General features: G+C 33.5%; 1 protein-coding gene across 1 annotated transcript; it reads right to left on the minus strand.

Annotated features, from left to right (window-relative positions):
* Positions 1-1843: 1843 nt before the first annotated feature.
* LOC117331425 (monoglyceride lipase-like) lies at positions 1844-19876 on the minus strand. Its single transcript, XM_033890131.1, has 8 exons — positions 19711-19876; positions 16035-16141; positions 14700-14839; positions 13567-13677; positions 9944-10033; positions 9329-9381; positions 8350-8512; positions 1844-8035 (listed from the first exon to the last, which is right to left on the minus strand). Exons 1-8 carry the CDS (start codon positions 19854-19856, stop codon positions 7937-7939), a joined length of 909 nt encoding a protein of 302 aa, XP_033746022.1. The 5' UTR covers positions 19857-19876; the 3' UTR covers positions 1844-7936.
* Positions 19877-20555: the final 679 nt, after the last annotated feature.

Consider the following 20555-nt stretch of genomic DNA (forward strand, 5'->3'; position numbering starts at 1 on the left):
CTTATATGTGATCTAATATCAGTGCTTTTTAAAATGATTTCCATGTGAAGTTTTACCTCTCTCAAATCATGGTTTTAGCATGGTTTGTTGAAATGATTTATTCCTGGATTTTTTTTTTTTTTTTTTTATGGTCATCTCACAATATACCAATTTTCATCAAAATCATTTATATCTATGCTCCAAGGTATAATGGTAAAAGGGCCTGATAATTCTGTTCTTACTTACTTAATCCTCTTCGTGCCACATCGCACATAAGGCCATTACCAGAGATTTCCAATGCTGTCTGTCCTGGGTCCATTGGTGCACTTGTCCTCCCTTCATTTCCTTTTCGCCCGACCATCTCCAGGTTCTTTGGTCTTCCTCTTCCCTGATGGTGTCTATCTCATAGCCACCCTTGCGATGGAATCTGGGTGCATCCTGTAGACGTGCCCAATCCACCGCCATCTTCTTAACTTTATTTCCTGTGACAGGGGTATAGTTTTTGTTCTGTATATGTCTACATAAGAGATCGTACAAGGCCAGAATATCCACAAGATTCTGCATAGACATCTAGTCTGGAAGACATTCAGCATGTTAATGATACTGTTGGTTCTCATGACTCTGCACCATAAAGAAGGACCCCTCAGATGTTAGTTACTCTATTTACTCTGTATGTTACATCAAATCAATCCTATTGTTGGATTCATCCGACCTCTTGATTTCATCCAAAACCATTTATTTCATTCAAGTTACCGTAATCACAACGTCCAGTGCAAAGAGCCCTAACCCTGTAAGTTACGATCAAATCTGTTACATTGTTGATCTTGTCAGAGATTTAACAGATGTACATTAATATCAGCAAAATCTATTCAAGCTAGGTCCAATGGAAACAAGAGATCCATGGGCCATAACAGTCACCTGATTTTTGAAATATTAAAGTTAATTTAATTGATCATTTTTGGCCCTACCCATAAGCCCCTGGGGTCAGTCAGTGCCAATATACATGTAGTTTACAACAGGCACCCATACTGCTTAATCTAACCAAGTTTGTGTTATTTCCAATAGCAGTTGGAACAAATAATGCTCAAAAATGTGTTTTCCCTATTTAAACTATAGTAAACTTTACCCCCTCCCAAGGGGGAAACATGAGACTGCAGGGTCATGAAATTCACAATTTTGGTAAAGGACCATAAGACCTATTTATCTGTGAAGAGTATTTGATCTATTAAATCTGGGAGTTGAGAAGACGTTTTTGAAGATTTTAGTCAATTTGACCATTTTTTGCCCCGTCCCTCATGTCCTTGCAACCTTATAATTCACAATTTTGGTGGACCTTTGGCCATGGAAGCTTCCTGCCAAATTTCATTGAATTTGGTTCAGTGGTTTTGGAGAAGTCAAAAACGTAAAATGTTTACGGACAGATGATGCACAAAGACAAAGGAAGTTAGAATTAGGTCAGGTGACCTAATAAAACTCTGAAGTGCCATAACTCTGTAAGATACAATTGATTCAGCCTGATTGTCAAAGTCACCAGATATGTTATTGATATAAGACTGCATACCAAGTTTCATGAAACTCTGTTAAAATTTTCTCGAGTTATCATATTCACAAGGTCCAATTGTAATAAAGCTTTGATAGGCCAGGACTCTGTAATTACCCAGGTAAGTTATAATTGAATCGACCTGATTGTTGAACTCATGAGATCTTATTGATATAAGGCTGCATACAAAGTTTCAAGAAAATCTGTTCATATTTACTATTGTGTTTACAAAAAGAAGTTAACACATGAAGGACAAAGGTCGATTTTGATATAGGTCACCATGAGTCTTGGCTCAAGTCACCTAAAAATAATCCAAATCAAATCAAGGATTAACCCATAAAAATTTATTAACATTCATAAGATACAATACATTCTGCTATATAAGGCAAGCATACATTGTGTAAGTGAATAAAAGATGTAAAATTCTATATATTTAATGATAATACAACAATATATATATTATCAAAATATGCATCCATTTAATCACACGGTAAAATAAAACTAATTATGGCATGTATTCTAAACTCTAATAAGGCTGGTACTGGATACTGAACACATTGTGTATTTGATGAATTTTATATATGTTAATGTCCTGTGTAGCATAATTTTATACGATACTGGAACATTGGATACAGTACATTGTAGGGGTAACACTCTAATAATTATAATAAAGGTAAGTTTATATATGTGCCTTATTTATCAATATAATGGTATATGTATTGGAATCCCTAATTCTGATTTTTGACTATTTTAACTGAAAATTTTGCATCAGATTTCAAACTTCAATGACAATCAAATGCTGATACGCAACCAAATTTTCATCCCTTCTCAGTCATACAAACCGTTTGATAATGTAAAATTTCAATTACAATGTTAGCAATGTGTTATTTATGAGCCATGTTGTAGGGAAATGTATGATTAATATGAAGGAACCAGAAAATTGGTTGAGCATGTGAAGCTTGCTGTTGTCATTTGAACTTTTTGATAGGAAAAATGTGAAGGTCGTTTATTCAAACAAACCCGAACCATTACATTTAGGTTTATTTCGTTTAACATCCTATTAACAGCCAGGGTCATTTAATAAGGATGTGCCAGGTTACATATCAATAAATTTACACATTGTAATTCTCAAAAAACAAAATGAAGTAAAAGCTGATGTAAAACAAATAACAAATGTAACTAGCTTACAGACTGGCACTAAGAATTCTATGACCTCAGGAGACAATGTGTTTGTGACTTTCTCATTGCAATTACCAGCTGTTGTTCTTTTTTTAAATAAAAGCTGCAAATAAATAAGAAAAAAAATGGAATCCATATAAAACAGATAAGACATAAAAATAAAACACACAAACTAGATCACAAACAACTAGTATGAACTTCAAAACCACGTTTTTAGAATCATATAGAACCTGATAGGTGACATACAATAAATACAGTATACCCAATTTCACAATATAGTAAGTGTATATATATATATGACGAAACCACACATGTATTATTACAACCAAACCAGAGACTATCTTGCTTTGATATAAACAAACAAAGGAATAATTTAAAGATTTTGTGAAACATTTGCAAAATTTTCAATTACTTAATGAAACTAAAAATTTACTTTCACGAGGAGCAAGATTTTAAATAGTGACATACAACACAAAAATTGATGAATATCAAATGTGAAAACTTCAGACTTGAAGACAAAGTGGAATGGACAAAAATATAACACTTGATTATCCTGATGTTGACCTGAAAATGTAGAGTATATCAACTTCATTTGTATTTATTGAAATCCTAGTTGTAACTTTCTTGGTCATTCAGAGGCCACAGAAGCCATTTTGAAATGTTAATCTTAATTGGGGACACAAAAGCCAATCTTTATTATAAGTAATAACAAATGTGATTTTGGTACTTAAAACACAATTCCATATTTATACCGGAAAAAACTTGATAAAAGCCTACATGTTAACTTTGTGCAAAAATATGAAAGCTAGAAATTTTTATAATGAGTCACTATTTAAATGTAATGATGTTATGTAATGCAGGGGAAATACTAATTTAGACTGAAGTTTAAATAAGAATGAAATTCCAACACTTTGATTATTATCTATAAATAAGTTGCAATTGTTATATAGTGAGTTTTTCAGAATTTTTAATTAAGTTTGCCACGAAAAATAATCAAATTATTAACAGCAATAACAGTCGTTTAAACAATATCAGCATATTTTTCAAAACATCACATAAGTCTGCTAAAACTAACCATAATTGCAGGCTCCAAAATTCTGACCAGTTGCCTGCTTATGTAAAACGACCATAATCATAGGCTCATGTAAACTTTATCTCACAACAATTGCGAAACAAGTTATATTAACTTATATCAATCACGCTTGTTAGCCCGGACAGAAGCGTGCAAGGGGTCTTACTGTGGGAAGAAACCGGAGCACACGGGTCGAGCAGGTGACCCCACACCTTTTCATAGGCTCCTGTGATAAAGATAAGTTTCAGCAGAAGACAATTACATGTGTATACCGGTAATTCAGTGTTTGAGCATCATTCTGTAAAAGTGAAAAACAATGCACTGGAAAAAAGAAACTTGACATCAATACATCCTAAAAAGATGTAAACAACTACATGTACCACGAGAGTATAAAATATGAAATCATAAGACTATACAAAACATTTAAAGTATCATGCAATCATACAACTATACAAAACCCTAATCATGTAATATTTACATTGTTAGCTAGATATGAGAAGTATTCTAAAAAGGTGTATACAAATCATTTAAAATATCATGCAATCATAAAACTTTAAGAAACCTAATCATAAAATATTTAAATGAGAAGTAAAAAGATTACTAAAAAAAATACCAAATGCATGTTGTGGAGTTCTGATTAACACAAACATAACACTACACTTGTAGTTAATTTCTTCCTGAAAAAGTTAGTCATCTATCTTCAATCTTTATTTTGTACTTAACAAAACGTTTTTTACCCTTTCATTCTGTACTTTCTCAACTTTCCATATTATATTTGTATCAGATTCCAGTGTAAACAAAGACCTGCTAAAAGGTGCTATGAAACATCCTCAAGCTTTGAAATAATCACTGATAAATTGCACATTTTAAAATCAACTCAAGCTTTGAAATAATCACTGATAAATTGCACATTTTAAAATCAAGACTTCACTCAATTTAATTCTGTAAGATTTGCCAATGGTCTTCAAGAATACTCATAATATTAACCGCCAAAGCAAATACTAAAGTTTGCATATCGGCAACAAATATGTAAATTAAACAGATATGAACATGACAATATATAAAAACAAGCAAAAATAAAGGTTAAACAAATGCTAAAAATGAAACCGGTGTAAAAATATCCTGCTCCTTTATTCCTTAAAAACAATAAATATCAAAATGAGAAAAATGTGCATTAATAACTATGAGGTAATTTTAAATGATTTTACCTACAATAAAGGTCTACACTTGTTCTTTTAATATCAATAATATCTTAATTGTATTGAAATTTGTCATTAAAACTCCTTCAAATTATTTTAATATAAAGTCTTGATAGAATTAACTATCACCTATCACTGTGCACTGTTGTTTGTATAGTGAAATAAAAATATTTTAAAGTAAAGTATTAAAAAGTTGTAGTTGCTGTAAAGGAGAAATCTTATTGTCCATCTAAAGATCCTAAATATGTAATTTCAAGAGAAAAAAAATTCATAAAATACCTCCCGGGAAATAGCAAAAATGAATAATTTTCTGTTCAGTCACAAAATTGAACAAACATAACTAAGGATCAAAGGGAATATACATCTGAGAAAGAGCGATGACTTTAACTTTTGACTGTCAAAATTCAAAATGGTCACCTGTTGGCCATCTTGTGTTCTGATCAATCCTAAAATTGAACATGCACAACTTGTGGGAAAAAGAGGAACCCTACATGATACTGAAGATATATCTGTTAAGTACTTTCTCAAGAAATTGTGGTAACCAAGCTTGTTTACAGATGGATCACAGACAAAGGTTGATTCGACCAGACCACTATCTGGTTATCTGATGATGGTGGGTTAAAATCAGTTCAATACACATCCCAAACTTTAAACAATACACATCCCAAACTTTAAATAAATGGAGAACTGTTCAAGCAAAGTGCCAAGGCTACTCATAGGTGCTTGTGCTTGAGGGATTGAAATAAAGGAGAAAAGTAACATATGAATATAAAATGGCAGGAAATAGGAAGACATTTAAGTTGTTTTTTTATAAGTACATTCCTGGATGTTTTACTGATGATTATCCTATGTAAGGATTTTTTTACTTTAAAAAGGCTGTGGTTGCATTAAAGTTGTGATGAACTGTGAAGAATTACTTCTTTACACCTCGCTTGCATTGGCATACTACATGTATAAGTAAGTTTAATTCTTAGACCAGTTAATCCGTGATGCCTATCATATTTCTTGATAAACCACATTGCAAATATGATTCCTGTGAATTACTCTCCCAGTATATTTCGGTTCCTAAATTTTTAAATTGTACTCAATTTACTGCTTTTTTCCCCTCTACATGTATTAACTTATCTGTATCATAATTAGATATGTAACAACTTTTGTTAGAATTTACTTATCTCGGAAATTTATTTTTTTCCCGATGAATGGGCCTACCTTATCTGTTCTGGTGACTTGTTGAATCACACATTCTATTATATACTTTGTACAAGCACTTCACTACTAGACTGATTTAAAACATGCACACATTTTATTGCTATCAGAATCTCTGTTTTGGAAATAATCTAACGTTAAGTTTTGCCTCATAATCACTTCAACCAGTATGGTCATTTTTGTGTGGCCTATTTCTAGGAAATGATGAACCAGTCACAAGTATTTTACTTTCATTTTAAGTATCAAATGTAAAAATAATCAAGTGAGGGCCAATTTTATCAACCCAAGAGTTTGAGGCGACTTTCCAATGTTGCATCAACTAGAGTGTATAGTAGTTTATCCCCTCGCACAAACCATGAAGCAAGCGTAATAATTTGCACAGAAAAGTAGTTTGGAATACTCAGGGATAAAACAGGTCATTGTGTAGAATTTTAACTGATTTTTTTTCAATTTATTAATCTTAAACAGATGTCTTCAAATATATAAAAGCGTGAATATTATGACTTAATCACAAACAAATACTTTGCGGAAGGGATATCATTGTCTAGTGTGTTGTTAGTTTTTTTGGGAAGAATTATTTCCGGTCCCATTCTGAACTCATCGGGATTTATCATAGAAATAAGTGACATTTTGATTCCACTGAGAGTTCCGAATGAATTTGTTACTAGCGAAATTTGGCAAGGATTGCTTAAGGTGGCTGTTTAACAGCACCTGAAAATATGGTCACATCATTAAAGACTTTCACAAGGTACAATATCACTTTTAAAACACAAAAAACACTCATTATGCATTAAAACAAATAAAGTCAAACTTTTGAAATACATATTTACAAGTACATGTATTAATATAGTGTAATACTACATTATAGTCTGTAAACTAATACTCATGCATTACTAATGAAATAATGTGATAATTTCAGTTAAAATATATTTTCAGCATTATGGAAATTATACATGTACGAGACTCAGTTTGGTTAATTCTGTAAGTGAATTCATCACCATAGGTTGTTCTACTTTTGGTATTTCAAATTATGAGAAAACAGCAGCAAAACTTAGCAGCCTCTGATGTTTAACACCTTAAATGTACTATTGGAAATTTTTGAAAAAATGTACTTGAGAACAAAGATTTCACATCGTCAACTCATAAAATCAAATCATAAAATCAACAATCAAAAACAAAATCATAATTATGCAATCCATAATGAAATAGTCCTTCTGGTTTAGAACTGCATATATCACAATAAATAGTTTCTTATTTATATGTATAAATACAAAACCCTTAAATGATAGAATGATTAAAACTAAATGAATGTGAAAATATAACAATACAATACATGCAAACAATATAACACAAAAATTCCAACTAAAATTAAGTCCATCTAAAACAGGATGAGTCAGATAGATCTTCCAAAACATTCATAATATTGAGTAACTAGGTTAATTTATGTTAAATCAGATCATTGGTTTTAACAAATTTTTCTGGTTAAAAAAATTCTCATGTTGGTCCCATCTTTAGAGTAAAAACGGTCGTTCTATGCCATTTTTTGTATACTTCTTGTTTGGTCCCATCTTTAGAGTAAAAACGTTCGTTCTATGCCATTTTGTATACTTCTTGTTTGGTCCCATCTTTAGAGTAAAAACGGTCGTTCTATGCCATTTTTTGTATACTTCTTGTTTGGTCCCATCTTTAGAGTAAAAACGGTCGTTCTATGCCATTTTTGTATACTTCTTGTTTGGTCCCATTTTGAAAGTCACTGTGGTCTTATGCCCTCTTATCCATCCAGTCAACTATGTCTTTCAGAACGATGTCACGATCTTCTCTCGGTTCCCTGTGTATCTGGTGGTAAAAACCTTTGTAGATCTGGAAAATACCCATTTATCAATATTGAAGATCATTGAATTTAATACAAGTGAAAAAGAAAACTGTCAGGAACAATTGATACATACAGCTAAAAAGAACTTCTGAATCAATGTTTGTGATTTTAGTAAATAAATGATAAATAATTTAGGTCAAGAATTATCCCTTATTTGAAGACCTAAGAAATAGTATAGTGCCATTTCTTTCTTTAGTATCTGATAGTAGTATTGTGCTTCTAGTATTTGAATATCATATAAATAATAATCATTAGCTTGTTGGCTTTTCGTCTAAATATATGAGAAACTTTGTAAAATCACCTTAATTTGCTTGTCTTTGCTCTGTGCTTCATCATGCAGTGCCTGTGAACCCTCAACTGCACACAATTTATCCTGGTCTCCGTGTAAAGCCAGGAATGGCCATTCTACCTTGGACAACCCTGCTTTCATAACATCGAATGCCTTTAGCATTTCTAAGCCCCATCTAAATTCAAGTATAAAATCCTTAGTTCCAAAGCAGTACAGCCATACATAAGTGATTATACATGTACAAAATCCTTAGTTCCAAAGTAGTACAGCCATACATAAGTGATTATACATGTACAAAATCCTTAGTTCCAAAGTAGTACAGCCATACATAAGTGATTATACAAGTACAAAATCCTTAGTTCCAAAGCAGTACAGCCATACATAAGTGATTATACAAGTACAAAATCCTTAGTTCCAAAGCAGTACAGCCATACATAAGTGATTATACATGTATAAAGTTTAAATGTGAAGTTCAATAAATAAAAAATAATGCTGTTCTTTCTACTGATTTGTGTTTCTCATCAGAAGCAAAAGATTTAGTAAAAACTTTTGTTACTCTGGTATTTAAAAAGGAATTTAAAAAAAAAGAATATACAAGAGAATACTTAACAATGAAACCTAATAACTTTGAAGATAGAATCACAAAATCAACAAGACTGAGTATCACTGGCAATCCATAGTCGCCAAACTCAGAAATTACTACATGTAGTAGTACTATGTATAAAATAATAAATATGAGTAAATGGCCATGATATGAGATATTGGAATATTAGGATATCATTTGTATGTGATGCTCTGCTATCACAACACTTTGACAAATTTATTTTAAGGTAGTCAACGAGACTGAAAAGTACATGAATGACTTTCAATCAACTAACTCCTCAGTACTTAAATTTGTAAGTTAGTAAAAGTTAGAGTACAACTTATATCCTTTATTAAGGTGTGATAGTTATATATATAAGGGAATCTTGATGTCACTTCTGATACTTACTTTGCCTTGAGTCCATCATGAAAAACTAGAGGGTCACTTTCATATTCATTTACCTGATAAAAAACAAAAGAAAAAACATGAAAGCCATGAAATTATGTAAAATATGTACATTCCCTAAAAGAGGACAATTAGATGAAATCCTATTAAAATGATAGTGTTTAACTTACATAGAAAGCACAAATAGGACTGGGAGGAGGCAATGCAAGTCTTTATGTCTCTTCATACACAGCGATTTTCTGTGTGGGTATAGTCTATGGCTAGGATCAAAAAGCTGACAAGAATGTCAATTTTATGACTTTCATGGGGTTGAACTACTCTGGAGGCATACAGTAAAATCAACTTACAACAAGATTAAGACTTTTTATATCACCTGGGTCTCATATAGTATAGACAGATGACCAATGTCAAATCGTAGCTCAAGGGAAATAACTTACTAACAAATATCATGCTTTTTCAAACTTCTGTAGAGAGCAATTTTATTTGATTCTAAAAGTTTAGATTTTATAAGTTTTACAGTTTTTGAGTGATCAATTGTATAATTTCCTAAACAGATTGGTGTAAAACCACATTTTACTTTTAGGTGGTTATGTTTGGATTTCCTTTTTCACAACTTACCACTTCAGGATCTCTTGATAAATCCTTTGTTTTCAGCTTTTCAATGCACATTTGTGGAAAAATTCTAGCCACCAATTTGCCTGCCATCATCTGATGAGATAAAATCAAAAATCAAATATAAACCATGACTAAATTCTGAAGTGTATAAAGAGTTTCAATATTTTTTTATATACTTTGTATGTATATATTAATATGTTTGTTCAATCAGATTATAATCATCTGCTCATAGCTTCATACATTGCATGCTAAGCCTGAACATGTTCTGTTGCAGAATGTAGTAAACAAATCCATGAATAAACGAGTTTAATCAGATGGCATCCTTTTGACAAACTTATTGTTTGGATTAATCTTCCCGATGAATTTAGTTTATTACCAACCAAACAGAACTAAATAAGTTGTGAGAACAACAATTTTCTATTTACACAGCCTTGACTGACTTTGAACTTGGAAATTTGAACTTTGAAAACAATCTCAAGCAATCATTCGCAGTGAGGAAGCATTTAAATGGAAATGGTCCACCAAAACTGAAGTTATTAAGACAGACTGAGAGGATGGAGATGACAAAGAACATGATATGCCCTTCTAATTCTAAATAAAGGGCATATAATATGTACAGCATTGGATTAAGTGATCCTCCCCATTGTTCTTTCAGTGATACTTATACTGTATTATAGTAAACCAGTATTTAAACTCAAAATCCAAGATAGACATTTGAAAGGCAAGAATATCTGAAATTGATCAATCTTTTCTGTATTTGTAACAAGATACTGTCACATATAATTGTACGAAGAGTAAATATCATCCAAATATGTATTCATATTTGTAAGCTTTTGTCAGGTTTGGTTTAGTATTGTTTAACATCCTATCATTAATATCCTAACAGATATGGTCATCTAAGGTCTGCCTTCCGTGTGCCAGATGTGTGTAGTGTTTTGAGGACAGAGGGGCTGCAGTTATTCATGTTTGTCTCCTCATGATAGTGCAGAACTGATACCAACTTTTATAGTGCTACCTCACTGAAGCAGGTCCAATTATTATGCCCTATAAGGCATAGTTGTTGCCAGTTTGTCATTCACTATACAAGAACCCTAATTGTATTAACCAAAAAGAGATTCCAGAGGGATCTTGAGTGCCCTCCATTTAAATCCACATACTCCCAAATAACCTAAAATTCTAGAAACACACATGTATCAATGGCAATCCAAGATACTGATTCACTCTCTCCTAACATCAAAATGACTGTTTGACTAGACACGATATAACAAACACCAATTCTCTGAATCCAAGATGGCTGCCTGTCTGCCATTTTGTTTTTCTGATCAACAAGAGATCCCAGAGGGATCTTGGCGCCCACCATTGAATGATCTTTATATGTTCCATGTCAGATTGATCTTTTCTCTACTTTTCCCTTCCTCTAAGTCTTACTAATCTGTGTAAATTCAGAAACAGCCCTCTAGTACTTTTCAAACAAGGGGAACCTATATATAAAATTTAAGATTTAGTGATAATGACTGTCTGTCGGCCATGTTGTTTTCGGATTGGTCCCAAAATGCAACACCAGGGACCAAGGGGAACCTACATATGAAATTTGAGAAAGATCCCTTCAGTACCTTCTGTAAAATAGCGATAACAAACTTCAATTGTCAAAATACAAGATGGCTGCCTGTCGGCCAGGTTGTTTTCTGACTGGTCTCAAAATCCAATATGCATAACTAGGCACAGAGGGCAACCTACATATGAAATTTGAGAAAGATCCCTTAAGCACTTTCTTAGAAATAGCGATATTAAGTTTCAATTGTCAAAATCTAAGATGGCTGCCTGTCGGCCATGTTGTTTTCCGATTAGTCTCAAAATGCAATATGCATAGCTAGGCACCGAGGGGAACATACATATGAAATTTGAGAAAGATCCATTCAGTACTTTCTGAGAAATAGCGATAACAAACTTCAATTGTCAAATTCCAAGATGGCTGCCTGTTGGCCATGTTGTTTTCTGATTGGTCTCAAAATGCAATATGCATAACTACGCACCAAGGGGAACATATATATGACATTTGAGAAAGATCCCTTCTGTACTTTCTGAGAAATAGCGAAAACAAACTTCAATTGTCAAAATCCAAGATGGCTGCCTGTCGGCCATGTTGTTTTCCGATAGGTCTCAAAATGCTTTCTGCATAACTAAGGCACCAAGGGGAACCTACATATGAAATTTGAGAAAGATCTCGTCAGTGCATTCTGAGAAATAGCGATAACAAACTTCAATTGTCAAAATCCAAGATGGCTGCCTGTCGGCCATGTTGTTTTCCGATTGGTCTCAAAATGCAATATGCATAACTAGGCACCAAGGGGAACCTACATATGAAATTTGAGAAAGATCCCTTTGTTACTTTCTGAGAAATAGCAATAACAAACTTCAATTGTCAAAATCCAAGATGGCTGCCTGTCGGCCATGTTGTTTTCAGATAGGTCTCAAAATGCGATATGCATAACTAGGCACCAAGGGGAACCTACATATGAAATTTGAGAAAGATCCCTTCAGTACTTTCTGAGGAATAGCGATAACAAGAATTGTTTACAGACGGACGGAGGGACGGACGGACGGACCACGGACGCAGGGCGATTTGAATAGCCCACCATCTGATGATGGTGGGCTAAAAATCTAAATTCATTTGGCACAATGAGGGACTAAGGGGAACCTACACATAGCTTTGAGGAATACCCCTCTGGTACTTTTAAAGAAATAACAAAAATTGTTTACAGATGGACGGACAGTTGACAGACCACAGACACAGCCAAGGCGATTTTAATAACCCACCATCTGATGATGGTTGGCTTATTACAATTACAGTGACCTGTATACAGACAAATCAGTGCTATATTCTGTAGTGACAGAAAACAGCTGTAAGCAAACTGACATCACACACATCGTAAATTAACCATAGTGGATTTGGCACATTTTGCACATTTTACTAAATTAAATAAATGTTTATTTCAAAAAAATAAAGAAACCACAAGTTTAGCTGAAAATGTAAGTCACTGTATTTTCTCTAGAATTCTTCAAGATGTATGTCACCTGACCAAGTTTCGCTTTGACAGCTGATCGCATGTTTTCATGCCCCTGAAGGCGAAGATTCAGGTAAATATATCTAAAACATTGTTGATATCTCTTTTTTAAATATATTTATTTTTAATTAATGTTGCAGGATAAAAAGAATAAATGATCAGTGTTTTAAAATACAAGCTGTATTTCCGGCTCGGGACAGAAAGGCAAAAGTGTGAGCAATATTTCAGTCATAGATCATTGATACGGATCGAGGTATCATCCTCCAGGTTATAATCCCAAGATGGGGACTGAAAAATATCCCTCTTGCATAGGGTCTTATATATATCCTTAGATAAGCATACCCCCAACTTCTCCACATTTTCAGTGCTCTAGTCCTCTGGGCTTATAACAAGTAAAATATGGTAAATCCACCATAGTAACCTTATTTCCCAATGTTTTGTATCACTGACACTGAAATATAGACATCTATATCACATAATCACACCATACAGCTGTCTAAAACGTTAGAAAACCACTAGGACTGTGATGATACCTACCATAAGTAGAGAAGAAAAAAATACCTTGATGGGTGATATTGCCCCAGGACTTGGTTGAATGGCTGGTCCTATTAATATCACACCAGTGAAATACTGTGGTCTTGCCATGGCTGACAGAACACTAATAGCCCCGCCCTGTAAAACAAAACTAATATATGTATTCTTTAATTAATTTAACCTGGTCCTTAATTATGCAAATATTATCAAAATACACATGATTCTAGCAAATTTCATTATGTGTCAAAGCGAAATATTACTCTGTTTGTATAATCCTCTTTCATAATTCAAAAGAATAGATTTTGAAAAACAATTAAGTTCAATATACTCTCAACTTCTCAAGGCTCCACTGGCTGCCCTGGCCACGTGCACATTATAAAGATAAGATGGTGGCCGATAAGGACGAGTTCAAATGTGACACTTAATTGCAACTTTTTAAATAATTTTTAAACAAGGTGAAATTAGAACTGTCGTCCAGAGGGCCAACTCGAGCTCATACCCACCCCTCTGGTGAAGATTTTCCAACAAAAACCTGCTTTTAATGAACAGATTACCACAGAGACCTAAATTTGTGGGGAAAAGACCTGCAAGCATATGTACACATTATGAGTCCCTAACATTCCTGTGTATTTCAAATGAAATCAGTTGATAGCTATATAGGACAAACTGATAGCTATATAGGAGTTGTCCAAGTTGTCTTGACAAAGTCTCCAAAAGAATATGGGTATTGAAACCTAGTAATCATGGATATCAAAGACTCTGTAGAGAAATATCATGCATGCACATTTACACATGGTCCCTATCCCTCCTGTGTAGTTTGACTTGAAGCAGTTCACAGGTTTATGAGGATTTAACTGGACAAAATTCCCCCCTCATCCAAAAAACAAAGTATAGTAACCTGGTTACCATGGTAACCACAAAATTACAACATGATATAGATTACGCACATCTACAATTCATAACGGTTATTGCCATAAAGTTTGGTTGAAATTCCCTCAGTAGTTTAGGAGGAGTAGCCGGTACATTGTTGTGTCTACGGACGGACAGATGACTGGACAACCTGATTCCAGTATAACCCTCCTTATTTCATTATGAGGAGTAAATTAACAAATAAATACAATGATTCTATCAAGATACATTTGAGCTTCTGTACAGCTTACCATTGAATGACCAATGAGAAAAACTGGTGTTTTTTCAGGGAATTTCTCTTTCACTTGATCTATGTGTTGAAAAACATCTTCTACATAGTTATCAAAAGTGTCAATGTGAGACCTTGGTCCATCACTCTGGCCATGACCAGCTGAAAAATATCAACATTTAATGATGATGCATACATAGTCACATGAAGGGATAATTCTTAACACAAGCAGTTATCTAAAATCATACAACAACATTCAAATGAAATCATGCAAACAGCAATGTCATCAATATATGTTAGTAATATTGTTGGATAAGGCAAAGTTTCATATTGTTATCATTCATCAAAATAGTAAAAGAAAGAAGTATAATAAACAAGAAGCCCATGTGAATTTGACCCTTTTTGACCGAATCCATCAACCCCAGCTGGGGATCATTCGGGTCAACATATGCGTACCATCAAACTGTCTTCCAAAGCTGCTAATTCTAACCAAGTAAGAATTAATTCCGAAAGAAATCTAACAAATGATTGTCAAAAATGTGATTTCCTTAAATAAACTATAGTTATATATGTTTACCCCTCCCAAGGAGCAAACATGCATATGAGACCCCAGGGTAATTAAATTCACAATTTGGTAAAGCACCTTAAGACCCTTCCATGTATGAAGAGTATTTGATTCTAACTTATTTGGGACTTCAGAAGAGGAATTCTAAAATTTCACTTATTTGAACCCTTTTTGATCCCACTCATCAACCTGTAGGGGTCAGTCAAACCAATATGTACATACCATCAATCTGCATAATGTTAACTAGCTTAGTATGAATTCCAATAGAAATCAAACAAATGAAAGACAAAAATGTGATTTCCTTTTATAAACTATAGTAATTAAAGTCTATCCGCTCACCAGGGGGAAACGCGAGACCCCATGGTCATATAATTCACAATTTTGTTAAAGGAAAACATAAATTGTTTACAGTCAAACAACGACTGACAAAAGCCATCAGAATTGGTCAATTGAGACTTCGTCTCAGGTGACTTAAAAGGGACATATCTGAAAATTAGTCTTAAATACAATCAATTATAGATAACATGAAGCTACGTATATACACATGCAGATTTTTTTAAATTTTTTTAATTGCTTATATTATCAGTAATTACAAGCCAACTAAACATGCAGGCTTTTTTTAATTCAAAAAGGTTGACATTACCATAATAATACTGAAACAATCTTACTAGGATATGTGAATGTGTTAAAATTAGTGGTATTATACACCCCGGTACAATCTGATTGTCATGTACTAAAAAGGCAGATGGTTTCTATTCAATTTTTGGCACATAAACTCAAATCATATCTTACCATGATCATGAGCAAATACATAAAACCCCTTGCCGATGAGAAGTTCTGCAATCTCCTTGTAAAATAAGCAATGTTCAGCTAAGCCATGCGCTACAAATACCAATCCTCTGGAAGCCAAATGAAAATAAATTCAAAACAGGATCAACCAATTATAACTGAAAATCAAAAGTACAATAAGTATATATACTCTACATGCTATAAGTAATGTAAGTATAACAAGGAAATATCTTTGAATTCTGATTTTTTTTATACTTCACCTTTGACAATACATGTACATGTACTTAAATTTGTTTGACATAATTACCTGTTGTCAGTACATAAATTTCTAAAATAAACAACAAAATTTGCTTCACATAGATTTATCGGACATCTAATTATATTATAATGAGCAGATTCAGTACACTAGTAATGGGTAATATAATGATCCTGTGTATGAGTAATAGCTTCTGATCTGTGGTATAAAAATGATTCATATCCCATGATTCTACGAGATGTTTAGTTTATTTATTGCAGTATTGGTGCGGTAATAGTGCAGTGATCCACATAAAATTAAAATACGTTCTGTAGGTGACGTGTCATTTCAAACAATTGTTGATATTTTTTGCTGTAACACTTACGGTATAAATAATGCAGCAAAATAAAATCACGCCAATTATCATTTAACTACAGGATTTTTTCAAAATAATTCTATATTAACTAATAGCACACAGTTTATGTCTGTGAACTGCTAATTCATTTTTGGTTTCAAAAAGGTCAATTAGTCAACAATTGTATTCTTGTCCATCACCACGGTGAAATAGTCTAAGAGCATGTGGACACATTGTTGGAAAGATAAACAATACCAAAAATTACAGAAGAGAGATGTAGTCTGGCTGTTAATCAGGTTAGGTTTTTCCATACAGCTCTCAACTGATGACAGAAATATATGTTTCTATAACTTGATGCTACAAATGCAGAGAGTAGAATATTCTTTTATACTGAAGCGACCCACCAATTATCAGAAACAATAAGATGTTAACATACTTACACATCATACGTATACCCATGTAATATATGTGTCATATGTTTTTAAAAACACATATCATAAGTAACTGTTACAGTGTTCCAGCTAGGATTTGAAAAGGGCAGGGCGCTGCCTAAAAAAAGGGCATTTTTGTGCGCGACTTTTTTTCCAGGCCTACCTATCTTCTACCTTATTTTACAGGACAATTCGAGTACATTCATGCATTACATATGACCTGATTCATAGAGACAAATAGAAATATGTTGATTTTTTTTTATTATTTCGTTTGTGTGTAAAAATATCTTCTTTCTTCTCTTTATTCTTCAAATATTGTTTTAAATTTTGATGGTAAAAGTAATGACCTAGAGTAATTCAAAAATAAAATGATATTAGCATTATTTCAATTTAAGGGTGTATTGATAGAATCCATATACGATAATTACGTCCAATCAAAAAGTTACTATCAGATTATAGTCAACAGAGCGATATTTTCAACAAGAAGTTGGTCTGTCCATATACCTACATATATATACTAACTAATTAATATAGGTCTCTGGTCTGTCCGTTGTGATTGTAAGACGACTAATTGTAAGTGAAGATATTATGGAGCAAAGGAGAAAATGTGGTCAAGCATATACGAGAAAAAATGATTAAGTAAAAGAAATTCTATTATTTAATATCTGAATAAACTTCGTCCAAATAACTACGATGCATCTTGTAAGCGGCGGTAAATTTCTACTTTCACTTTAGACTCTTTAGAAATAACGGTAAACTAAAATCAGGAAATTATAGCAAGTTAACATTTTCTTGAATTACTTATAAGAAATGGTAAACGAATTAGAGCCGGTTATGATTCGCAAGTTTCTGATCAAACATTTGTTCCGTTGCTCTCGTAAACAAACGGTCCCCGCGTGTTGTTAGAAATGTATTCACTTGGCTATCACATGACCCGCAGTTAATGCAGAGTCGGCATTTCTGATACGAAAATAACACAATATAAACTAAACTTTTGCAACCATTATTCACATGAGAAGATATTTTTATATGTCCTATATTTATTTATGAAAAATAAACATTTTGTATAGAAATCCGCAATCCAACAAGGAATTTGCGACATCTGCATTTACAACGAACCATTTCCGGCGTCCCGCCAAACTTCATCAAATAAAATCAACCGAAAGCTCATTTTGATTACTGGAAAATCACTGGAAAGTGATCTCATGATCATTTACCTAAAAGTTGCTTGGTTAAAACCAGAAGGATTTCGTGTTGTCACGTGAAGAAAATTTCAAAGATATATAGATCGATCGCCAATGCACACGTGCTCATGGGATAACTTTACGACAAACGTGCGGCTCTTTTCGGTCTTGTCAAAAGTTGTTTACATAAGTAAAACAACATTTCCATCCATTATCATTACTTTGTTAATCTTCAAAAAGCCGTCGTGATTATGATTTAATTGGATTACCAACCGATCCCATCGTCAGTATCGACTCGTCACGGTTAAATGAATCTATTAAAACACCATCTCGATCCCCAGCTGACCGATCACTGCCTCGGGCAGCGTACATCAGTACCGTGGATAAGGGTCTAAACACAGGTAAGGGGACTAGTGTTACATGTGGCCAATTAGTGACTGACTGACTGTATATTGCATGGCTTCAGCAAATCGGATTTAGAGTATACGAGGCAAAATGAGCATCAATGACACTTAGAAAAAGGGCAGTACTACAGGAAAAGGGGCGGGGCACATTTCTAACTTTGAATTAGGGGCAGGGCGCCGCGCCCTGCTAACCCGACCTAGCTGGAACACTGTGTTACTCACTTCTACTTCTAATGTTTAAATTTAGTTATCTGGTTCAACATGTCATAGACTAGGAGATGAGTCATGTAATATGGTTGTACACTATGAAAGAACAGGAACAACGGTTAATATTGATATGCAGGAATTTAATTAGATTTGATAGTAAGTACCAGGTAATAGGTTCACTGAAGAAGAGATGGGGGATGGGATGATAGGTTATTCGATTATTTTAAGGAAATTAAGAAGGATTCTTCCCCGGAGCTAGATGCCCTGCATTATTTGAAGGAAAGAATCCTCTTGCCACATTACAGAAATAGTCTTAAAGGAAGTGTATCCATCCTGAACACAAATACCTTTTAATATTGATATTTAAGCATTGAACTGTTACCAAATGATAGTATACAGTCGATATGATTAATTTGGGTGGAGAAGTACAATTGTATATATCCTACAAGTCTCTGATTTGGGTGACAGATCAATAGAATGCCGCCTGTTATGTTTCTATCAATACATTGTTTTCAGCTCTAGAATTCAAAATAAAAGTCGTCTTGAGAGTAGGTGAACATTATTCCACGGATATTTCGTTCAAAACAGAATGGGACAAAATGAATTATGGGGTAAATAAATAGCTCATTTATCCATATACCGTGGCGTTACTATGTAAGGTAGGCGTTATCATGCCACGCCCGTTTTTGTTGTGTGCACCAAATTCTTTGCGACACCAACCGGTGTCAGAGAATGTCCACGTTTCATATAGTAGTGCGCTCTGGCTCTACACCAGACATGGTGTCGCCCAGAGGAAACTCGAGCTACACTAGTACAGACAGGGACGTTGTGCACAAATTTGAACAACTAAAACAAAAGTCTACCTATAATCCCTATTTTGAGATTCTGTAGTCTGTTTGTCGTTGTTCCAGTACTTGCAGTAAAGTTTCTGTCCTCGAGAATTAGTAATCTTGTCTTCATTAACTGCTACTTCAGTTTTCTTAGCCTGTACATCTGCTGACGACTCCATTTTTGTTGTTGTTTTTGAAGAGTTCCACAGTTTTCACAATGGCGGGAAATTATCCACAGTTGTCGTTCTTTACACTTTATAGTAACGCCGGTCTGGGCAGTTATAGAGAAGCAAATGTAAAATTAAAAAATGCACAATTCTGAAAAAAGTAAGCCACGTGTTTTATAGGCCTACATGTAAACATATCCTGTTAACCATGCATATTAGCCTACCTATATGAGATATACTGTATACATTTGTGATCTTTGCAATATTTTTAATACAGTAGATGTCTAGACTAGTCAGAGACTAGTGAAGGATAATAATACAGAGACATTTATTTATATAACCACATTGTATCTATGTAGTTATCTAGTATTAAAAGTGAAATAATTGTTCTGTATTTAAGACCTAACCATGGTAACCACATAAAAAAAAAATCATGATTTTTTGTCCGAAATTCCTTGCAGTTTTTTTTTCTCTGACTATCCCAATGACAGAGTTAATCTTGTATTTTACAAATTTGTTAATTAATTTATCAATATTATTTCTAACAAATGTACATGTGAAGCCTATATATATATAAATTATAGTATATCCTAATGTGGTCTGGTACTTTGCCGTATCGTTTCGAATGAAATATGAACCGTGACCTTTTGATTTTTTCGAGCTTTTTTCAGATGTCCAGGCCTTGAAAAGACTTTTCCAATGCTGTTTACA

Source organism: Pecten maximus, chromosome 7, assembly GCF_902652985.1.
Source record: "Pecten maximus chromosome 7, xPecMax1.1, whole genome shotgun sequence".
Lineage (NCBI taxonomy): Eukaryota > Metazoa > Mollusca > Bivalvia > Pectinida > Pectinidae > Pecten > Pecten maximus.